Raw genomic sequence first — 19,424 nt, 5'->3', positions numbered from 1 at the left:
GGTAAACACTTTCTACACAGTGGGGTAATTGGAACAATAAAGTTCATTTGGCTTTTAATCAGATAACCCCTAAGAGCAATTTAATTCTTCTGTGGGTGCATGTAATGTCATCTGGCCAGACCAGCCTGAAAACTCAAAAGCCAGGTGAGCCTGCTTCCCAGAGGCGTTGGAGGTCTGCTTCAAGCCTGCTGCTCCTCAAAAGTATTCCAGTTTCGACAACGAACTTGCCCCACCCGTCAGGATCAAGCCTCCACTTCTGAGCCTGGCTCCCAAAGCCTGTTGTTCACGTGGCTTCAACTTACACCCCGGTCTCCTCTACCACATCCCTCTATAAACCTTCAATTCCTTTTACCAGAACCCACTGTCACCTCCTGCCTTTTCTCTGGCACTCCCCTGTGCCACCCATGCGTGGTCCAGGAGTGGCATCCAATAAATGCTTGTTAAAGGAATGAGATGCCCATGCACCTGCACCCCGCAGCTGACTTAAGTCACCCGCCTACAAAAGCTTTCCTGGCAGCATGACCCCTGCTGCTCAGAATTCTACTCTTCACTATCAATGATCAATAAGGCACTATGTAATAGAATTTTAGACTTATTGCTATTAAATTAGGTCACTGTCTCTAAGAATGTTATAAGCACCCTGAAAATAGCGGCCATGACGCTACAAACCACATTAGAAAGAAATAAGCCTGAGATCTTAACAATCATACCAGGATTTACTGAGATGGGTTAAGTTTTGTCCCCCTCAAAGCAGTTATCTTGAAGGGTTATGTACTTGTTCCTGTAATGTTTTCTTGGCTCAGGCAGCTTGGGAACTCCTCTTTCACACTGCACTTTCACAGTGTGCTAAGGCATTTTTCTCAATATCTGCAGTCTTTCTTCCTTTCTTTTAATGTTTGTTTATTTTTGAGAGAGAGACAAAGAGACAGAGTGTGAGTGGGGGAGGGGCAGAGAGAGGGAGACAGAATCTGAAGCAGGCTCCAGGCTCCGAACCATCGACGCAGAGCCTGGCGTGGGGCTCGAACTCACAAATCGTGAGATCACAACCTGAGCTGAAGTCGGATGCTTAACTGACTGAGCCGCCCAGGCGCCCCACTACAGTCTGCTTTCTTAAAGCAACAATGATTTGGATGTGAGTTCCAAAGGATCGGTATTCTTTCCTGACACTGCCTTACACACGGTGGGTTCACAGTCCTCACTAGCACTGACCACATGAGGCAGCGGGTCTAGAGCTCTGGGCAGGCCACTCACCTGGCTCTGGGTCACACCTGTGAGAGAAGAAATTGGGCTAGATGGTGTCAGCCCGTCATCTAACATTTTAGAGCAAGTTTAAAGAATTAGTAAATCCAATTTCAACAAAAGAGTAATTTGGAAAATACCATGTGGGACAACTGTATCAAGAAACAGTCTCTACTTTTTATTGTTAACTACAAAAAGGTAGACGCCAATAATGCAGTGACGGAAGACAAGAAGCAATAAAGGAAATGCTTTCACAGTCAGAAGGAATTTTCAGAGTATGCTAATGGGCTCCCAGAAAGGACATGTGCAGGGCACACCTTGCTAAGGCAGGATTCCCCCATTCGACCAAGAGCTTGAGCAGACCTAGCAGAAAGGCAGGCAAAGGCACAGTTATGCCCGTCAAACACAAGGCGCTGTAGTGAGTGAAGAGAAAGTTTTAGAATGTTCATGTGGTAGCAAAATCTCCCATTTGGGACTAATGGCAACTCAAAGAAAGAAACTGGGATAGCTTCATGTTTGTCTTTTAAGGAAGGGGTGCTAATACAGAAACCACAATAGGAATTAGGCTTCAAGAGGGTTTTCGTATGTTTTTCATCCAAATACCACAGAAGGCAGCAATCTAACATACCATGGCTTCCAGTTTAATAAGTGAATTTTTTTCTCAGGGTTTGGCTCCTTGTCAGTATTTTTACTGAAGTAAACCTAACTCACAGCAAGACTCATAGTAATCGAACTCGCTTTCTCAAAAATTTTTAGCTTATAATAAAAACTGATTCACCATTAAGACATCCCCAAGTGGCCCCTTCCTACACTGGACAAATACTTATTTTACAATATCCTTGTTCATTCAGCAACTATTTATTGAGCACATACAATGTGCCAGGCACTTAGGACGCAGCAGTTAAAAAAGAAAGAAAAAACCCAACATGGACTTAGTCCTGCCCTCATGAAGCTAATGGAGTAATTGGGGAAAGAGACAGTCATTAGAGAGAAACACATAGAAACATCCACTGAGACTGTGGTAAGTGCTGTGAGGGGCATGATACTGTGTGTGCATGTGCTGGGGGTGCAGACCTGTCAGGGGGGAGAGGGGTGTTCCCAAGGGAGTTACCTATAAACTGAGGCTAAAGGAAGGAGGCCTAAGGACAAGGGGGTGGGAAGAGGAAGTGGTCTAAGCAGGGGGAACCACATCAGCAAAGGCTACGAAGTAGGAGAAACCTGGCTGCTGAGGAACTGAAATGCGGCCAGGGTGGCCAGATCACAAAGACGAGGGAAGTGAAGTGTGAGAGGAGGAGTAGCAATGAGCCTACCCAGCCACAGCCCTGCAGGCCCTGTGAACAGGTTTCTTCTTTGTCCGCAGAGCATGGGAATCCGCTGCGGGGTTCAAGTGGGAATGTTAGATTTCTATTTTAACAAGGTCACTGGATGCAGAGAACAGAGCATGTACGAGAAGCCCGGATGCAGTCCATGCACATACTGCTGGTTCTGTTAACTTCACTAGTATCGTCAAGGTCCATGCAGGCCACAGACCACACTCATTACTTTAACAGAGAGGCTTTAATATAAAGAATGGCTAACCAGGTATAAAATTATTAACTCACTGACAAGTCAAAAAGAGGGAGACAGAGAGAGAGCACACCAATGCTGTCCTAGGCTGGGGAACCGAGTGAAGAAGTTCCGCCATGGACCTCTGAGTAGGGAGGGGGCTGTGGTGGGGTGCCAGCACCTCGGGGGGTGCAATAAGGCTGGTCCTGAAAGCACTGGGGAAACTGGAAGATGGATTCAGCTGCTGTTACGGGAAGGAACTGCTGCTGCTGTTGGAGCAAAGCAGTATTGCTCAAGTGACCCTCAGGGGAAGATGAAGCAGACAGGAAGACGCAGGCTCCTTCTTCCTTCTCTGCACCGTCCCCCCCACCCCCCACAATACCTAACAAAGAGCCAGGCGGGCAACCAGAGGTGGGTGGTAGGATCCCAGCTTCAACATTACAAAGAGCACAGAAGGCTGAGCTTGAAGCTGAGAAAACACACACTTAATAACTGACAGACCACATAAAAAGTGCCTAACATAACTTTACCAGCCACTGTTCCTTCCAACATAGCCGGATGACTCACTAACCAAAGGTATTAAATCCAGGATGCCAGTGATTTTGCTAAGACACACCAATACTTTAGGTGCCACTAAGAAAAGCTGCCACCAGTGAGACTGCCAAGTCTCCACGAACTGTTAAGATGCATCCTTACTGCAAAGATATTAGAGGGTGAAGAAGAAAATGTAGATCTCAGAATTGACAAAACAGCTTAGTATTCTTTAGCAAAATGTCAAATTTAATCAAAACAAGTCACTTCTGTAGAAAACTGTGACTGAAGAAACCAGATACGGAAAACTAGGAGCTCTAAGAGGGACCTGCTTTACCTAATTTTTTTGTTTGTTTTAACTTTTTACTTGGAGATAACTATAGATTCACATGCAGTTGTAAGAAATAAATACACAGAGATCCCTAGTCTCCTCCAATGGCAAATCTTACGTGATTATAGTACAATGCCACAAACAGGAAATTCACATTGATGTAATCCACCAACCTTACTCGGATTTTACCAGTTTCATATGTACTCATTTATGTGTGTATTTAGTTGTCTGCCATTTGCCGCATGTGGATTTGTATGACCATCACGCCACAGTCAAGATACGGAACAGTTCTGTTACAAGAATCCTGTGCTACGCCCTTTCATAGCCACAGCCACCTCTCTTCCCTACTAATACTAATCTGCGTTTTTTTTGTTTGTTTGTTTTGTTTTTTTAATTTGAGAGACACAGTGCACACACGTGCGCATGGGGGAGAAGGGGCAGCAGAAGAGAGAGAATCCCAAGCAGGCTCCATGTTTAGCATGGAGCCTGATGTGGAGATCGATCCCACGACCCTGGGATCATTACCTGAGCCAAAATCAAGAGTCAGACGCTCAACCAACTAAGCCACCCAGGTGCCCCTGATCTGCATTACTTTTAAGGCGAAGACCTTATTTATTATTTTATCATTATTTGTCACATTGAGTTTTCTTCCATATTTAAAGAGTGATTAAAGAATATGGCATCTCAGTTGGCTTTGGGTTAGCTATTCTTATACAGTAGTGCACTGCAAAATGGTAAAGACCTTTCCAGATAAGGAAATCTTTTTTTTTTTTTTTTAATTTTTAAATGTTTTATTTTTGAGAGGCGGGGGAGGGGCAGAGAGATGGGAGACACAGAATCTGAAGCAGGCTCCAGGCCCTGAGCTGTCAGCACAGAGCCTGACATGGGGCTCGAATTCATGAACCAGGAGATCACGACCTGAGCTAAAGTCAGTCGCTTAACCAACTGAGCCACCCAGGTATCCCGGGAAATCTTATTTTTCAAGGAGGAGATGGCACCATAACCCTATCAAGTACTAGTCGTGTGACCATTGCATTCCCACACTCTCGTCTTCTCCGCCTGAATCTCTGCAGCACTGAATGTTAGCTTCTATAATTATCACTGTGATTGGTATTATTATAGCCTGATTATGTCTCCCATGATCCAGTTTTGCTATCCTCTGATACATTTTTCACAGAGCAGCCAAAGCGATTTTTATAAAAATAAAATCCAAACATGCCAGTGCTTGCTTAAAATCCCTCCATGACTTTCCGGACCAAGCCTCATTTCCGGAGCCTGCCATTCAGACCTCTTCAAGGCCTGGCACTCACTTGGTCGCCAGCCTCTCTAGACCCAGGGCAGGCAGCTCCTCGTCACCTCCTTCCCCTGGACCGCTGCTCATACCTTTCATACTCAGGGTGCTGCCTGCTTGGCAAAACCTCCATGATGCCCTTCACTGTAGGCTTCGTGTCCCCTCACTAAGCGAGTGCTCTCTTTTTATTGTGATAAGTTATCTGTGACATAAAACTTAACCGTTTTAACTATTTTTAAATGTAGAGTTCAGGCCTTAAGTACTTTATTTGATTTTAACACAAGTTTATTACTCTAGACACTGCACACATTGCAGTATATAAGTTACCCATGAAAGAGAAGAGGAAAATAACAGAAGTTACAAACTGGAGAAGACACAGTGTCATTTAATAGGAAGGGTTAAGCGATTATTAACAGTTAAGACCCGAGCTGTCCAATATGGTGGCCACTAGCCACATGGGGCGATTTAAATGAACTAAAATTAAATAAAATGTGAAAATTAGTTTCTCAGTCATACCAGTCACATGTCAAATGTTCAAAAGCCACATGTGGCTACTGGGCACCACACTGGATAGCACAGATGTAGAATATTACTTTTCTTTTCTTTTTTTGAGGGGCGGAGAGAGAGGGAGAGAGAGAGAATCCCAAACAGGCTCCATGCTCAGCATGGAGCCCAACGTGGGGCTCAAGGTCACAACCGTGAGATCATGACCTGAGCAGAAATTAAGAGTCAGACGCTTAACCAACTGAGCCACCCAGGCGCCCTCAGAATATTTCTATCACTGGAGAAAGTTCTACTGGACAGCACTGCTTAAGACTATTTTTAAATGAGGGGCGCTTTGGCTCAGGTCGTAACTCACAGTTTGAGTCTGAGCCCTGCCTCGGTCTATACACTGACAGCTCAGAGCCTGGAGCCTCCTTCAGATTCTGTGTCTCCTTCTCTCTCTGCCCCTCCCCTGCCTGTGTTCTGTCTCTCTCAAAAGTAAATAAGTATTTTTAAAAAGAGACTTTTTATTTAAAAAAAATTTTTTAATGTTAATATATTATTTTTGAGAGAGACAGACAGACAGACAGACAGAGAGCAAGCAGGGGAGGGACAGAGAGAGAGGGAGACACATAATCTGAAGCAGGCTCCAGGCTCTGAGCTGCCAGCACAGAGCCCGACACAGGGCTCGAACCCATAAACCGCAAGATCATGACCTGAACTAAAGTTGGCCACTTAACCAACTGAGCCACCCAGGCGACGCAAAAAGAGACTATTTCTAAATGAAATGAAAAATACCCAGCTGGTGAAAGGCAAGGCACATGGGCAGGAGCAAGGCCACAGCCACAAGGGAAGCTGATGCATGTTGCAAGCATGTAGAAACCCGGTATACAGAGACCACAACCTTGGCCTGTGTCCATACCCAAAGGCCATAAAAACTCCAAGCTAATCTGTACCCAAAGGTATGCTTTTAAGTAAATAATACATGCTGGCAGTAAGGACACTAATCAAAGTGCCAACAGCAGTAGGTGCAGAGGCTAAGAATGGAATGGTTAAGACGGTGAAGGCATCAGGAAGCCAGCAAGGCCTCTCCAGAGAGGACCATGTTCAGAGTGTTAAAGAACAGACTTCAGTTAGGGAGACAAGGTGAGGAGGGCGTTCCAGGCAGGGTCCAAGGTCACAGAGCTAGTAGGTGGCAGAGCTGAGTTTCAAACACAGGTCTGCTTCGCAGTGATCTTGACCACTCTGCCAGATTGAGGACAGTGCAGGAGCAGAACAATCTGAGGCAGAGGGTGGGTGGAGCCTTAAGAACAACTAGAAAATGACAGGAGAAGGGTCTAAGATAAGCAGGGGCACAAAAGGCTTTGTCTTTCAGGCTAAATTTGGACTTTATCTTGGTGAGGAAGTGCTGAAGAAATCTAGTAAGCAAAGTAACTGAACAACCACATTTCCATTTCAGAGCTAGCCTCCCCCGCGCGTGGAGGAAGGCTATCTGGCAGGAGGAGAGGACAAGAGGACAGGTGAATCAGGAGGCAGTGCAAGGTAAGGGAAAGACTTTAGGCTCCGGAGTCAGCCCAGCCAGCTCTACCCAGCACACCACGTTGGACACGGGTTCCCCTCCCTGTTTCCTTTGTGTGAAAGAGGGTACCCCATTTTGCCGGGGGTGAGGGACCAGCCTCTTCTGAGAACAGCTGCCAGAGTTCTGACAACACCCTCCTGCCGTCCTCTCTGGGACAGGGGGCTACGAGGACAAGGCAGGCTTGGAACTGCCAGGGCCTCTGGCTGCCAGACTGAAGCAAAGCACGAGCCAGCTCAGCCTAGACGTACAGAGAAGGGTGGGGCCCCAGGCTTCCTAGTACACAGGCCGGTCCGTCCCTCTATCGGTTTAAAGGTGTGTGCTTGGTGTAGGCTGCCTGCAACTCAGACCCACGGTAAGTTTGTGGTAAGGATTACATAGGACACACGTAAAGCACCAAGCACGCTGCTTTATGAATGTCAGGTACTCAACACAGGTGGTGTTTGTGGTGCTACCAAAATCGTTTGGGCACCAGAAATGCACCTGAACCAAGGCCTGCACAGTGAGAATAAAGAGGAAAGATGAAATCTCAGAAAGATACTCGTAGAGAAGTATCCAAAGTGCTTGGTGATGGGGCGCCTGGGTGGCTCAGTCGGTTAAGTGTCCGACTTCAGCTCAGGTCATGATCTCACGGTTCGTGGGTTCGAGCCCCACGTCAGGTCATGATCTCACGGTTCGTGGGTTCGAGCCCCACGTCGGGCTCTGTGCTGACAGCTCAGAGCCTGGAACCTGCTTTGGACTCTGCGTCTCCCTCTCTCTCTCCTCCTCCCATGCTCGTGCTCTGTCTCTCTCTAATTCTCAAAGATAAATGTTACAAAAAAAAAGGGGGGGAGGGGGGGCTTGGTGACTGACTACCTGAGAAAGGCAAGAGAAAAAGAAATGGGTGAGACAGTCATTATCAAAGGAGATGTTTTTGCCCATCAGGGGACATCTGTGAACGTGAGGAAAACCTATTTGTCACAACTGAAGGCACAGGGTACAACTGGCACCTAGTGGGTACAGGCCAAGGATGCTACTCAACACCCTACAATGCCTGGGACTGGCCCCCAAAACAAAGTATTAGCCAGTGTCAAGTGTCCGTTCCAAGGTTTAGAAACTGTGGTCTGAGATGATTTCCAGGTTCCTAGACTAGGGTCACTGGTAAAGACTGGGTTGTCAATCAAAGGGGAGCACCCAAGAGGAAGAACAGAGAGGTCTGGGGCTGGGGGAGGCACAACGCAGGGAATGAGCTCGGTCTGGGATGTGGTAAAACTCGTGTGCCCATTGAGGCGCCCAGACAGACCTGCTGAGTAAGGGCTTGGAAACATATCAGAGGAGAGGTCGAGACGTAACAGGAGTCGGTGTTAAAGTGCCAAGGTAGAATACCAGGTCCGAGGAGTACTGAGTTTCTCCAGGGAGCATGAGGAGAGGATGGCAAAGGACAGGTCCGAGGATGATATAAATCTTAGCAAATCATGGCGTATAAAACCATGACATCTTCCTTATAATTGAGTTAACGTCTAGGACAGATGCATATAAAAGGACGCTTGTTACCAACAGTATGTCAACAGTTCCCAATCCTCGCCTTTATTTACAACTTTAACACCACCTCAACTGCAGTAAAGAGGAACACTGAGGAAGTGTCCAACTCATCTACCTGTTTTAACCACTGAAAGCAATGCCTGACAAATGCTAGAGAAAATAATTTTGACCAAAGTGCTACTAGTGCCCGGTAAATCTGGAAGCAAGATGGAGTCACAAACTCTCTTACCACTTTTAGGCAAAGACTGTCCAAGACACACATCTTCAAAGCTATTTTATAAAGATAAAACTCTGTATGTTCGGCAAACAACATTAATGGGCTTGCAGGGGTGGGGGGTGGGGAACAGTGCTGGGTGTTAGTTCGGGAGAACAATGATCAGAATCTACGTCCCCACAGTATGTCACGGAGGACAGGGCGTCTTTATGCCCGCGGTCATGTCCCACTTGACTGTCGGATCCGTGCAGCAAAACAGTCACACGGGTACTGTCATCTCTGCTTTATAGTCGAAGAAACCATTTCAAAGATTTCTGTGATTTGCCCATGCTCACAGAACTTGTTACAGGGCAGGGAAGGAGGACATGCCCTGTGAAACCCGAGAGGCAGACAGGAAGCAGGGAGGAGTACCAGGCCCCTGCTTTATATATGAAAATAAGGGCCAGGCCCAGAACGAGAGTGACAAAACACGCACTTTACATGCATTAGTCTTTCAATCCTTTATGCCTTGGGTTCTATTATCATTCCCATTTTAAAGTGAGAAAACTGAGGTTCAGAGACTTTAAGTAAATTACTAAGTTTTACACATAGTAAGTGGCAGAGCTGATTAAACCTAGGTCTGTCTGATGCCCAAGCCCAAGTTCTTAATTTATTCTTTGTCTTTTGTTTAATGCTGAATTTTCCAGATTGTTTTGGTAAGATGAAGGTTTGGGCTGTTTCTATTGCCAGCCAGATGGGCTACATGTCCAAACAGGCTGGAAGAAAGGAAAGCTGGGTCTATTTATTTTGTTATTACTCTCTATTAAGTATATGATTTGGATAGAGAGGGGCCAGCGTAAGCTGTCATTAAAGCCTCTGTGCTTGAGAACTTAGGGGGAAAGCGAATGCTCTAAAGGAAGGCTGCGATCAACATAGACTACAATAAACTGGGGCTCTCTTAGTCAGCTACTCACATTTTGAAGTCTTATCAATAGGAGATTAGGGACAGAAACATTAAATGGCTGACACGTTTAAAGAGAACCTAATGTGGGAAAGAAACATTTTTCCATCTGGCTCAATTACTTACATGCCAAGAAAAAAGAAAATGAAAAGGAGCTGGGAATGTTGCTGCTGTGCTAAACATGTGAATATGCTTTCACATGCCACCAAACCCCCCTTTAGCCAGCTCTTCGGACACAATGTCACGTCTGCAGCGGCAGAAGCTTTCCCAATGCCAAAGTCATGGGACAAACAAAGATCCCTGGGCCTGCCTTTTCCTTCTCCCTGTTTCAAGCATCTCTCATCTACAAAGAATTCAAAACACATGTAAAAATAAGTATTTAGTACTTGAATTACTTTTTGGATGAAGACTTGACATTTCTGTTATTCTTCTAGTCTTAAAAACAATAAAACTTCTGGGGATAATTTTTAAATAGTTTTTATTCTTAAATATTTAGTGCACACAAAAGAACACCCATGTACCCACCACTCAGTTAAAGAATGAAACCTTCCCAGTACCCAGAGCTCCTTGTATCCCTCTATGACCCCACCCCTTCCTACCCCATGAGTTAACCACCCCTCAGCTAAAGGCCTGTCAACCCCTAGCTTTACCACAAAATGCTTTAGAGCCTAAACAATCTATTTTTTGTTTTATGCATTTTTATAAATGGATTCATACTATTTTATTCTTCTGTGACTTGCTGTTCTCACTCAATACTATGTCCCTGAAATTAATTTATGTTGTGTTACAGTTCATTCATGGAAATGCTGTACAGAGTTCCACTGTTAACGTACCACAAGATATTTATGCATCTTTCTTTTGATGGACAGTTAGGTTTCCAATTTGAATGACGGCACACAATTGTCGCTGTAACATCGGGTACCCGCCTCCTTTACAAACATATGTAACAAGAGTTCTTCAGTGACGTAGGTTCTTAAAGACAACTCGAACTGCTGGGTCACACTGTCCATGTTTTCCACCTCCACTCATATTGCTACATTATTTTCCGAAGTGATGAGTACAATTTACGCTCTCACCAGAAGAGTATAACAATTCCTGTTGCCCCATATCCTCACCAATTCTTGGTACGGTATTTTCCAATCTTTTAATTTTTGCTAATTTGAGGAATAAAAAATGGTATCTCATTGTGGTTTAACTTGCATTTCCTTGATTACTCATTAAGTTGCACCCCCCCCCCCCAACATTTATTGGCCATTTAGGTTTTTTTCTACTGTGAAATTCATGTTATTTTCCTACTAGGTCTTTTTCTTATCGATTTGTAAGAGTTCTTTATGAATTCTGGATACAAATCCTTTCTTGATATTATGCACTGAAAATATTTTCCCTTTAGTGTAGACACTTTCATTATAGTGTCATTTAATGAAGTTCTTAATTATAAAAAATATGAATGCATCAACATTTTCATTCATGATTTGTGCTTTTGCATCATGTTTAAACATCCCCATCCCAAGATCATAAATATTCTATATTTGTTTCTGTAAGTATTAAATCTTTCCATATTTCTATGAATCCATTTGGTATTTATTTTTGTATATAGTGTGTCTGATTTGATCCTTACACACAGAGGGAAAATGATCATGTAAAAATGGAGGCAGAAATTGGAGCATTACAGCTACACGCCAAGAAACCCCAAGTATTGCCAGCAAACACTGGAAGCTAGGAAGAGACAAGGAAAGATTCTCCCTGTTGCCTTCTAGAGAGAGCCTGACTCTGCCAACACCTTGATTTTGGACTCCCAGCCTCCAGGAATGTGGGCGTGTAAATTTCTGATGCTGTAAGTTACCCAGCCTGTGGAATTCTGTTGTGGTACCCCCAGAGACTAATCCAATCACATGGAGTGTCCCAGCACCTTTTGTTTAAGAGTCTCTCCTCTGCTAACCTGCAGTGTCAACTGTCACCTTTCCCTACTGATTGGTAAGACCGGTGCTGTCACAGATTCCATACACATGTGGTCTGAATCTAGGCTTTCCACTCCCGATCTATCCATGCAGTTTTACAACACTGCCTTACTTCTACAGCTCTGTGTTAAATCAGGGTAGGGTAAGTCCTCTTGCTATTTCTGTCCTTCCCTCTTCCGTATAAATTGCAAATCAGCTTATCAAGTTTCAGAAGAAATTACTGGCACTTAAAAAAAAGGAAAGAAAAGCTGGGATTCTTATTGGAATTGCTTTGAATTTAAATGCCAATTTGAGGAGAAATGACATTTTCATCCTTTTTTAAAGTTTTTTTTATTTTTAAGTAATCTCTCCACCCAACGTGGGTGGGGCTTGAACTCACGGCCCCAAGATCAAGACTCACATGATATTCCAACTGAGCCAGCTAGGTGCCCCAGAAATGACGTCTTTAAATTACTGAGCCTTCTTACCAAGTCATGACAGAGCTCGATGCTTATTTAGGTCTTATTTAAATGTCTCCTAATATTTTCTCCCATGGAGGCCTTGTTAGGTTTAGTCCCCAAATTCTTTCATTTTCTGTTGCTACTCTAATGATACTTAAAAAAACAAAAACAACTATGATTCTTTTTTTGCTTCTCTTTTTATTTGAGAGACAGAGACAGAGAGAGAGAAAGAACAAGCAAGGGGAGGGGCAGAGAGAATCCCAAGAAGACTCCACACTGTCAGAGCAGATCCCAATGTGGGGCTCGATCCACGAACTGCAAGACCATTACCTGAGCCGAAACCAAGAGTCAGACACTTAACCAACTGAGTCACCCAGGCACCCCTAACAACTATTACTCTTAAACATAAAAAAGATGAAATGGTGATCTTTAGAAACAGTTCCTAGTCATATATTCATGGCTAGTAACCTCTTGACTGACCATCTCAAACAGAAGTCAGACATTTTAATAATGATATTAATCTACTATTTTAGTGCTCATTATGTGTTGGACACTGCCCTAAATATGTAATCCTCACGCCTCTGAGGTAAATTCTATTAACCTCATTCTACAGGTGAGGGAACAGCTGAGGACCCAATGAGGTGGCTCTGGAAATAAAAACCAGTATTTGGCTCCACTGCATAATTTTTTTTTTAAGTTTTCTTTATTTTGAGAGAGAGCGCGTGAGTGGGAGAGGGGCAGAGAGGGAGAGAGAGAGAATGTTAAGCAGGCTCCGTGCTATCAGCACAGAGCCTGATGTGGGGTTTGATCCCACGAACCAGGAGATCGTGATCTGAGCAGAGATCAATAGTTGGACGCTTAACCAACTGAGCCACCCAGGCACCCCGCACTGCCTAACTTCTTAAATACTATTGTATTGTCCCCTTGTATTGTGGTAGATGAGAACAGTAAAATCCACCTTAACTTCAGAATCCAAGAAGAATAATTATTTTCTAATAATCAAAATCCCCTTAGGCTGCCCAAATTCACACGGGTTCTCCAAATCAAAATAGCAGTGACACTGCATTCAGGGATTCAAAACTACTTTTCTGATTAATTTAGAAGAAAATACTTTCTAGGTGATAAATACCCAACACTTTTAATAATTATATTTAAAAAAAATTAAATCATATAGTAAACCAAGAATGTCACAAAAGCTGGTATTTACTTATTTCTGTTTGTTACAATGGTAATTTTCAGATAATTACTCAATTACTTAAATATTCTCAATGTTTATATGTCAATTTTCAAATTAATGACTCACTTTCAAGTAATGGACCTCACTCAGACCCTAAAGCTTCTAGGTTGATGGTTATTACTACTTCTGTGGGCACACCAACATCTGACTAATCTTGTGCTTTCGGTGATTACATTACTGCTTTGCGTGTAAATTCTTTCTTAATATATTAGTCACAGAATCAGCATATTCAGAGTACCAGTCATCTTTTGACCTCTAGTCAATACCAAAGGATTCTTTTCAATTTTGATGAATACAAACATGATCTCACCTTACGTTAACAAATAATCTATGAACGACCTCTACTTATTTATTTTTGTGTTCTACGATGCTACAAATACTTACTAAACTTCTTCCAAGCACTTGGCGTGTATCATTGAACACAACAAACACTGACAATTTTCCCTATGAGAACAAGCCAACCAATTGAAAAAAACAGGCCCAGCACCTTCCAGGTGTGGTTCTGGAGTGGCTGGGAATAGCGGATCAGCCTATTAGATCACATGTGTGGAATACATCTGAAATTAAAACCATCATCAAAATTAATGTATGCTAGGCAAAGTACCCTTTGCCTGCATACGGTTTTCAAAATGGGTACGTGGAACAATGCTGACTGGTAAGATAAAAATGCATCAGTACTTTCAATATAATAACTGCAAGGGTCTCCTTAATATCAGTAATTTCGCTGGATGAAAGAAAATAAAGATTAAAAACCAACGGCCTTTTTCCTATGCCCAATTCAGTGAACTGTAGGCATCCCTACAAAACCCCAGTAATTGGCAACTTATTAAAAAAAAAAAAAAAAAAGCAGTGGCAGTGGCCGCAGAGAGAGAACAACAGCAGGTTGGTGTAAGTATAGCAGGGCTTCTTGATAGCTCCAGGCGGCTCTGCAGCTGCTCTGCAGTCAATTATTCTCACAAAAGAGCATCCACGAGGCCAGGTAGCCCCCGGGTTGGTTACACAAGTTCTCATTCAGAGATACATCATGCTTACAAATAGTGGCACAAGCAATAAAACCCAAGTTCCACAAACTGCTTTGCAACACATAAAATTTACTCCAGCTAATCACTTGGAGGCTTTTTCTGAATACGGTGGAACAGAGGAAGCAGGAGGGCAGGTCAACAGCCAGCAAGATGTACACTGCCCAGGTTCCACCAGCCCCTGGGAACCAAAGCAGCAGTAGGTGATTCTGGATGACTGACCACAGCATCTTCAACCAGGAGGAAAAGAATTGAACCTGAGTTCCCACTTTACCCTAATGGTCTGTGAATAAGTAGCAGACTCTCAGGTTTCACAGAACGGACCAAAATTTGCATTAGAAGATCCTGCCCCACGCCTGGGTGGCTCAGTCGGTTGAGTCTCCGACTTAGGCTCAGGTCATGATCTCACGGTTCATGAGCCCCGCGTCGGGCTCTGTGCTGACAGCTCGGAGCCTGGAGCCTGCTTCGGATTCTGTGTCTCCCTCTCTCTCTGGCCCTCCCCTGTTCGTGCTCTGTCTCTGTCTCAAAAATAAATAAACATTAATTAAAAAAAAAAGATCCTGCCCCATACGTCCTTCTCATAATTAAACTACCAAGAACCCACAGAGACTAAAATACAGTACCAATGGCTTATAAAATACAAAGACTAGATGTTCACAGTCCCTAAAAACTTAAAGAGATGTGGCAATATATAAAGACAGTTAATGCATTTTGCTCAAAATTTTGTATTATAATATTTCTTTTCTTTTCCTTTCGTTTATGGTAGGGGTGAGTAGTAGAGGGCTGAAGAAGGCAATGCTATTTGGGTAGAAAGAGGGCAAGAAGGAACACTGAGGAAGAAATGGAAAGGAGAGAGAGACACATCATAATGGGCAAAAGAGACAAAGTAAGGGTCCACCCCACAACTAACACTCCTTCTGGATTCTAGATCACTGCACCCTGCAGAAAGATGGGGCCAGAATTTTCAGCAGTTTCTGGAAGCACTTCTCGGCTGCACCTGCCATGTGGCAGGAAATGAAAACAAAACATACAATCGCAGAAGCAGAAGGCCTCACCACATGAAAATGTTCTGACGGCTGAACCTAAGGCTATATAAAGAAGATACCAGGTCTCAAAAGTTCACCTCAAATGCAGAACTTACTGTAACTGTAAAGATTTTCCATAAGTGGCACTGATCAAAGTAATCATTAAAGAATTTATTGGGCTCTCTTTCCAATTTTGTCTCTTTCACTGCACACTTGTAGATTTCTGCATTCTTATGACATACCTGAAAGAGATCAAAGTAGAACCAAAGGGTATTCTCATGAAGCTGATTTCTATGATGGAAGGGCAAAGATGGAATTGATGGTCAATCCAAAGATGGATTGATAGAAAGAGGAAGGTGGTTTATATAGCCAGAAGCAATCCTGATGGGAATCCATTAAGGGGGTGAGGCAGACCCTGGGCAGGGGGGAAAACCTGGCATGTTGTGACATGTGAAGTCTTTGTGATGCACTAGAGTGTCTGACACCTGGCTGGGAAGCACCAACAGCACAGGACTGAAAATAGGGTTTGTTCTGAGCTATTGGTGAAGTTTGTTAAACAACACAGTAAACACCAATAATTAGTTCTCTCCACTTAACAAGACAGGTTGACAATCAGTGGCCACCATTTTTTGAAACCTGCTAGTAAGCTAATGCCAAACTGAAGCCTCTTCCACACACACACACCTTGGCCTCATCAGTGTCAGCCAACGAATGGGCCTGATGTCCTCCTCACTAAATTCAAAAGTATGTTAAATCAAAATGTCAGTGAAAATCTGGGCAAGAAAGGCTACCAAGAAAAGACATCAGGAGTGTAGAAGACAGACAGGATGGAAGCAACGCTGAGGGGCTATAACTTTTGAGATATGTAGCAGTACCAACTCCCAGATGGATAATCAGAAAAGCAGAGTACCTCCCACCTGCAATGTCCCCCCTCCAATATTCTACTCAGGCCACGCCTATTCCTATTCCAGTAGGCTTTCTATGCATAGGCCCCGCCCCTTCAACACATCTGCAAGAACCTGAGGTCCCTATGGGCCAGAGATGTGGAGGAAACATTTTGGTCTTCAGAAAGCTATGAGGGTGACTAACCAACAGTGTGAGCTACCCATCTGCAAAATGAGAAACAAGTCATTCGCCATCTTGAAGCAATACATAAATTAGATTGAACTTTTTTATTAAAAAATTTTTTAAATGTTTATTTATTTTTGAGAGAGACAGAGAGAGAGAGGAAGGGGAGCATGAGCAGGGGAGGGAAAGAGACAGGGAGACAGAATCCAAAGCAGGCCCCAGGCTCTGAGCTGTCAGCACAGAGCCAGACGCAGGGTTTGAACTCATGGACTGCAAGATCATGACCTGAGCTGAAGTGGGACGCTTAACTGACTGAGCCACCCAGGTGCCCCACAACCAGGTTAAATTTTTAAAAATGATGGTCTCCTTTTGAAAGACAGACACCCTCTGCTTCACAATTTCCAACCCTATCTTTCATCCTACATGCGTTTATATACACTTACAGGTAGCAATGGTTCATTTACATTTCCTCACTGAGTGCAGAAAAATCACAATCTATTTGCAATTACAATCCCCTAAAAATAAGTTATGTGATTCTTTCAAATGTGAAAGGTAACAAGTGGAAATATTCTTGTTAAAACTTATAATAGAAAGTTGGTCATTTGTAAAATAGATATGCCAGAGGCAAAAATGAAAAAAAAAAAAAAAGTCATTTGGAGGTTTTAAAAGCCTACTTTGGTTTTTAAAGCAGCATTTGTAGCAGGGTATATTGGAATATAAACATCAAATTAAGTGACTTTAACTAAACTAGAACAAGTACAAATTCTCTGACTTTCAAAATCCATCAGGCAAATTTTCAAAGCCTCATATACATGATTTTCTTGGCTTATACTACTTGAGACAAAAGTAACTTGACATTTCTTAGTGATTTACATTAAATGATCCTTCCAAGCTTAGGCAAAACTCATCTAACTATTCTAAAATTATATGATTTGATGGGCGCCTGGCTGGCTCTGTCGGTAGAGCGTGCGACTCGTGACCTTGGGGTCGTTGAGTTCAAGCCCCACGTGGGGTATAGAGATTACTTAAAAATAAAATCTTTTTAAAAATATTGTATTATTTGAACACGGGCAAATTTCCACACAGAAACGTTAGTAGACCAACACTTGAGCAGAGACAAATCTAGAATGAAACCAGTATTTCATATTCCATTATTGCTCAAGGTCCAGCTGTATTTAGTAAGAACTGTAGGGGCGCCTGGGTGGCGCAGTCGGTTAAGCGTCCGACTTCAGCCAGGTCACGATCTCGCGGTCCGTGAGTTCGAGCCCCGCGTCAGGCTCTGGGCTGATGGCTCAGAGCCTGGAGCCTGATTCCGATTCTGTGTCTCCCTCTCTCTCTGCCCCTCCCCCGTTCATGCTCTGTCTCTCTCTATCCCAAAAATAAATAAAAACCGTTGAAAAAAAAATTAAAAAAAAAAAAAAAAAAAAAAAAAAAGAACTGTAGACAAGTGTCCCCCACTGTGTGGTGTTTTACATCACTCTTACAAATCCGCTAAAAGCAAAACTTTATAATAGAAAGGTAACCAAAGATGTTTTAAAGTTTCCAAAACTAAGTATGCAAAAATATGTTCAGGGCAACTTTTTTTTGTGAGGGGGGGGAAGGGGCAGAGAGAGAGGGAGAAAGAGAATCCAAGCAGGTTTAATTTAAATTAAGGACTGTGTCTTCTGATTGCTGACCATTGTAATTCCTAGGAATGCGGCGTGCCTGGCACATCATAAATATCAATATAACCTACAATATATATTCTATATATATCCACATACATAAATAAAATACCTAGAAGAATATGCATTAGTTGTTAACAGTGGTAGCTCCAGGGAGTAGGACTGAGGTCAGGTGGGGAGGGATCTTAAAATGAGAAATGGGGGAACTATAATTTTATATACTTACCATGATTTAAATGTTAGGCAAGAATATTACTTTTTAAATTCTTTTTAAATTCTGAAATGATTTCAGACTTCCAGAAAAGTTGCAAATATGGTACAACGAATTCTTTGCCAGTCTCACGTTTCATCATCCCAAATACTTTAATACATGGTTTTCTTTAAAAAAATTTCTTCTATGTAACTGCCATACAAATATCAAAATCAGAAAATTAGCACTGATTTGTTACTATCATTTCATCTTCAGGCCCTGCTCCAGTTTTGCCACCTGTCCCAGCAGTGGTCTTTACAGCAAAAGGATCAGTTAAGAAACATGGCATTAGTTGACATGTCTCTTTAGTGTCTCTCAGTTTGAAATGGTCTTGCTTGGACTTCGCATGGCTTTGAAACTTTTGAAGATGATTGCAGGCTATTTAGTTTGTAGAATGTCCCTCAAATTGGGTGTGTTTGATGTTCCCTCGGAGTTTAGATTCAGGTCATGCACCTCGGCCTGAGCATCACTGAAGTGATGCTGTAGTCTCACTGCGTCCTATCATGTGACACAATTTCAACGTGTCCCATTTTGGTGAGATTCACTCAAATCACTTGCTTAAGGTAGTCTATGCCAGGCCTCTCCACTGTACTCTCTTTCCTTTTTGTATTCAATAGGTGTTTTGTGGGAAGGTACTTTTCAATTATCCATTCCTTGAACTCTGAATTTATTTATAAGCCCATACATAGGTTACATTGTGTGAGAACCCTTAGTTTTCTCTTTTCAACAGTTTTTTTTTTTTTTTTTTAAATAATGTTTATTTTGAGAGACAGTGAGAGTGAGAGAATGGGAGAAGGTCAGAGAGAATCCCAAGCAAGCTCCACTTTGTCAGTGCAGAGCCCAATGTGGGGCTCGATCTCACACACTGAGAGGTCAGGACCTGAGCCGAAATCAAGAGCTGGACACTTAATCGACTGAGCCACCTAGGTGCCCCTCTTATTTAACAGGTTTTAATCAATGACTTTGACATCTTAAATTCTGATAATCAAATTATCCCAAATTTGGCCAGTGGAACCCCTTCGAGCTGCCTTCTGGGTCCTTTTGAAGTGTCTCCATCATTCTGTGAAGACATCTTTGCTTTTTAGCATAAGA

The 19,424-nt window shown here is 43.0% G+C and overlaps 1 protein-coding gene across 13 annotated transcripts in view; it reads right to left on the bottom strand.

The window, feature by feature from the left end:
* TNRC6B (trinucleotide repeat containing adaptor 6B) overlaps positions 1–19,424 on the bottom strand; it is a 249,515-nt gene that overhangs the window by 95,009 nt on the left and 135,082 nt on the right. Inside the window, exon 1 of one of the 13 annotated variants that reach the window (XM_060659486.3) lies at positions 15,593–17,004. The exons of the other annotated variants lie outside the window; for them this stretch is intronic. Within the exon in view, the coding sequence (XP_060515469.1) occupies positions 15,593–15,630 (38 nt within the window). The 5' untranslated portion in view covers positions 15,631–17,004. Of the gene's footprint in view, positions 1–15,592; positions 17,005–19,424 lie in introns of those variants that run through there. 13 annotated transcript variants of the gene reach the window in all.

Source organism: Panthera onca, chromosome B4, assembly GCF_046562875.1.
Source record: "Panthera onca isolate mPanOnc1 chromosome B4, mPanOnc1 haplotype 2, whole genome shotgun sequence".
Lineage (NCBI taxonomy): Eukaryota > Metazoa > Chordata > Mammalia > Carnivora > Felidae > Panthera > Panthera onca.
Note: the sequence above shows the minus strand (reverse complement) of the source record. Positions and strands in the feature narration are given on the sequence as shown.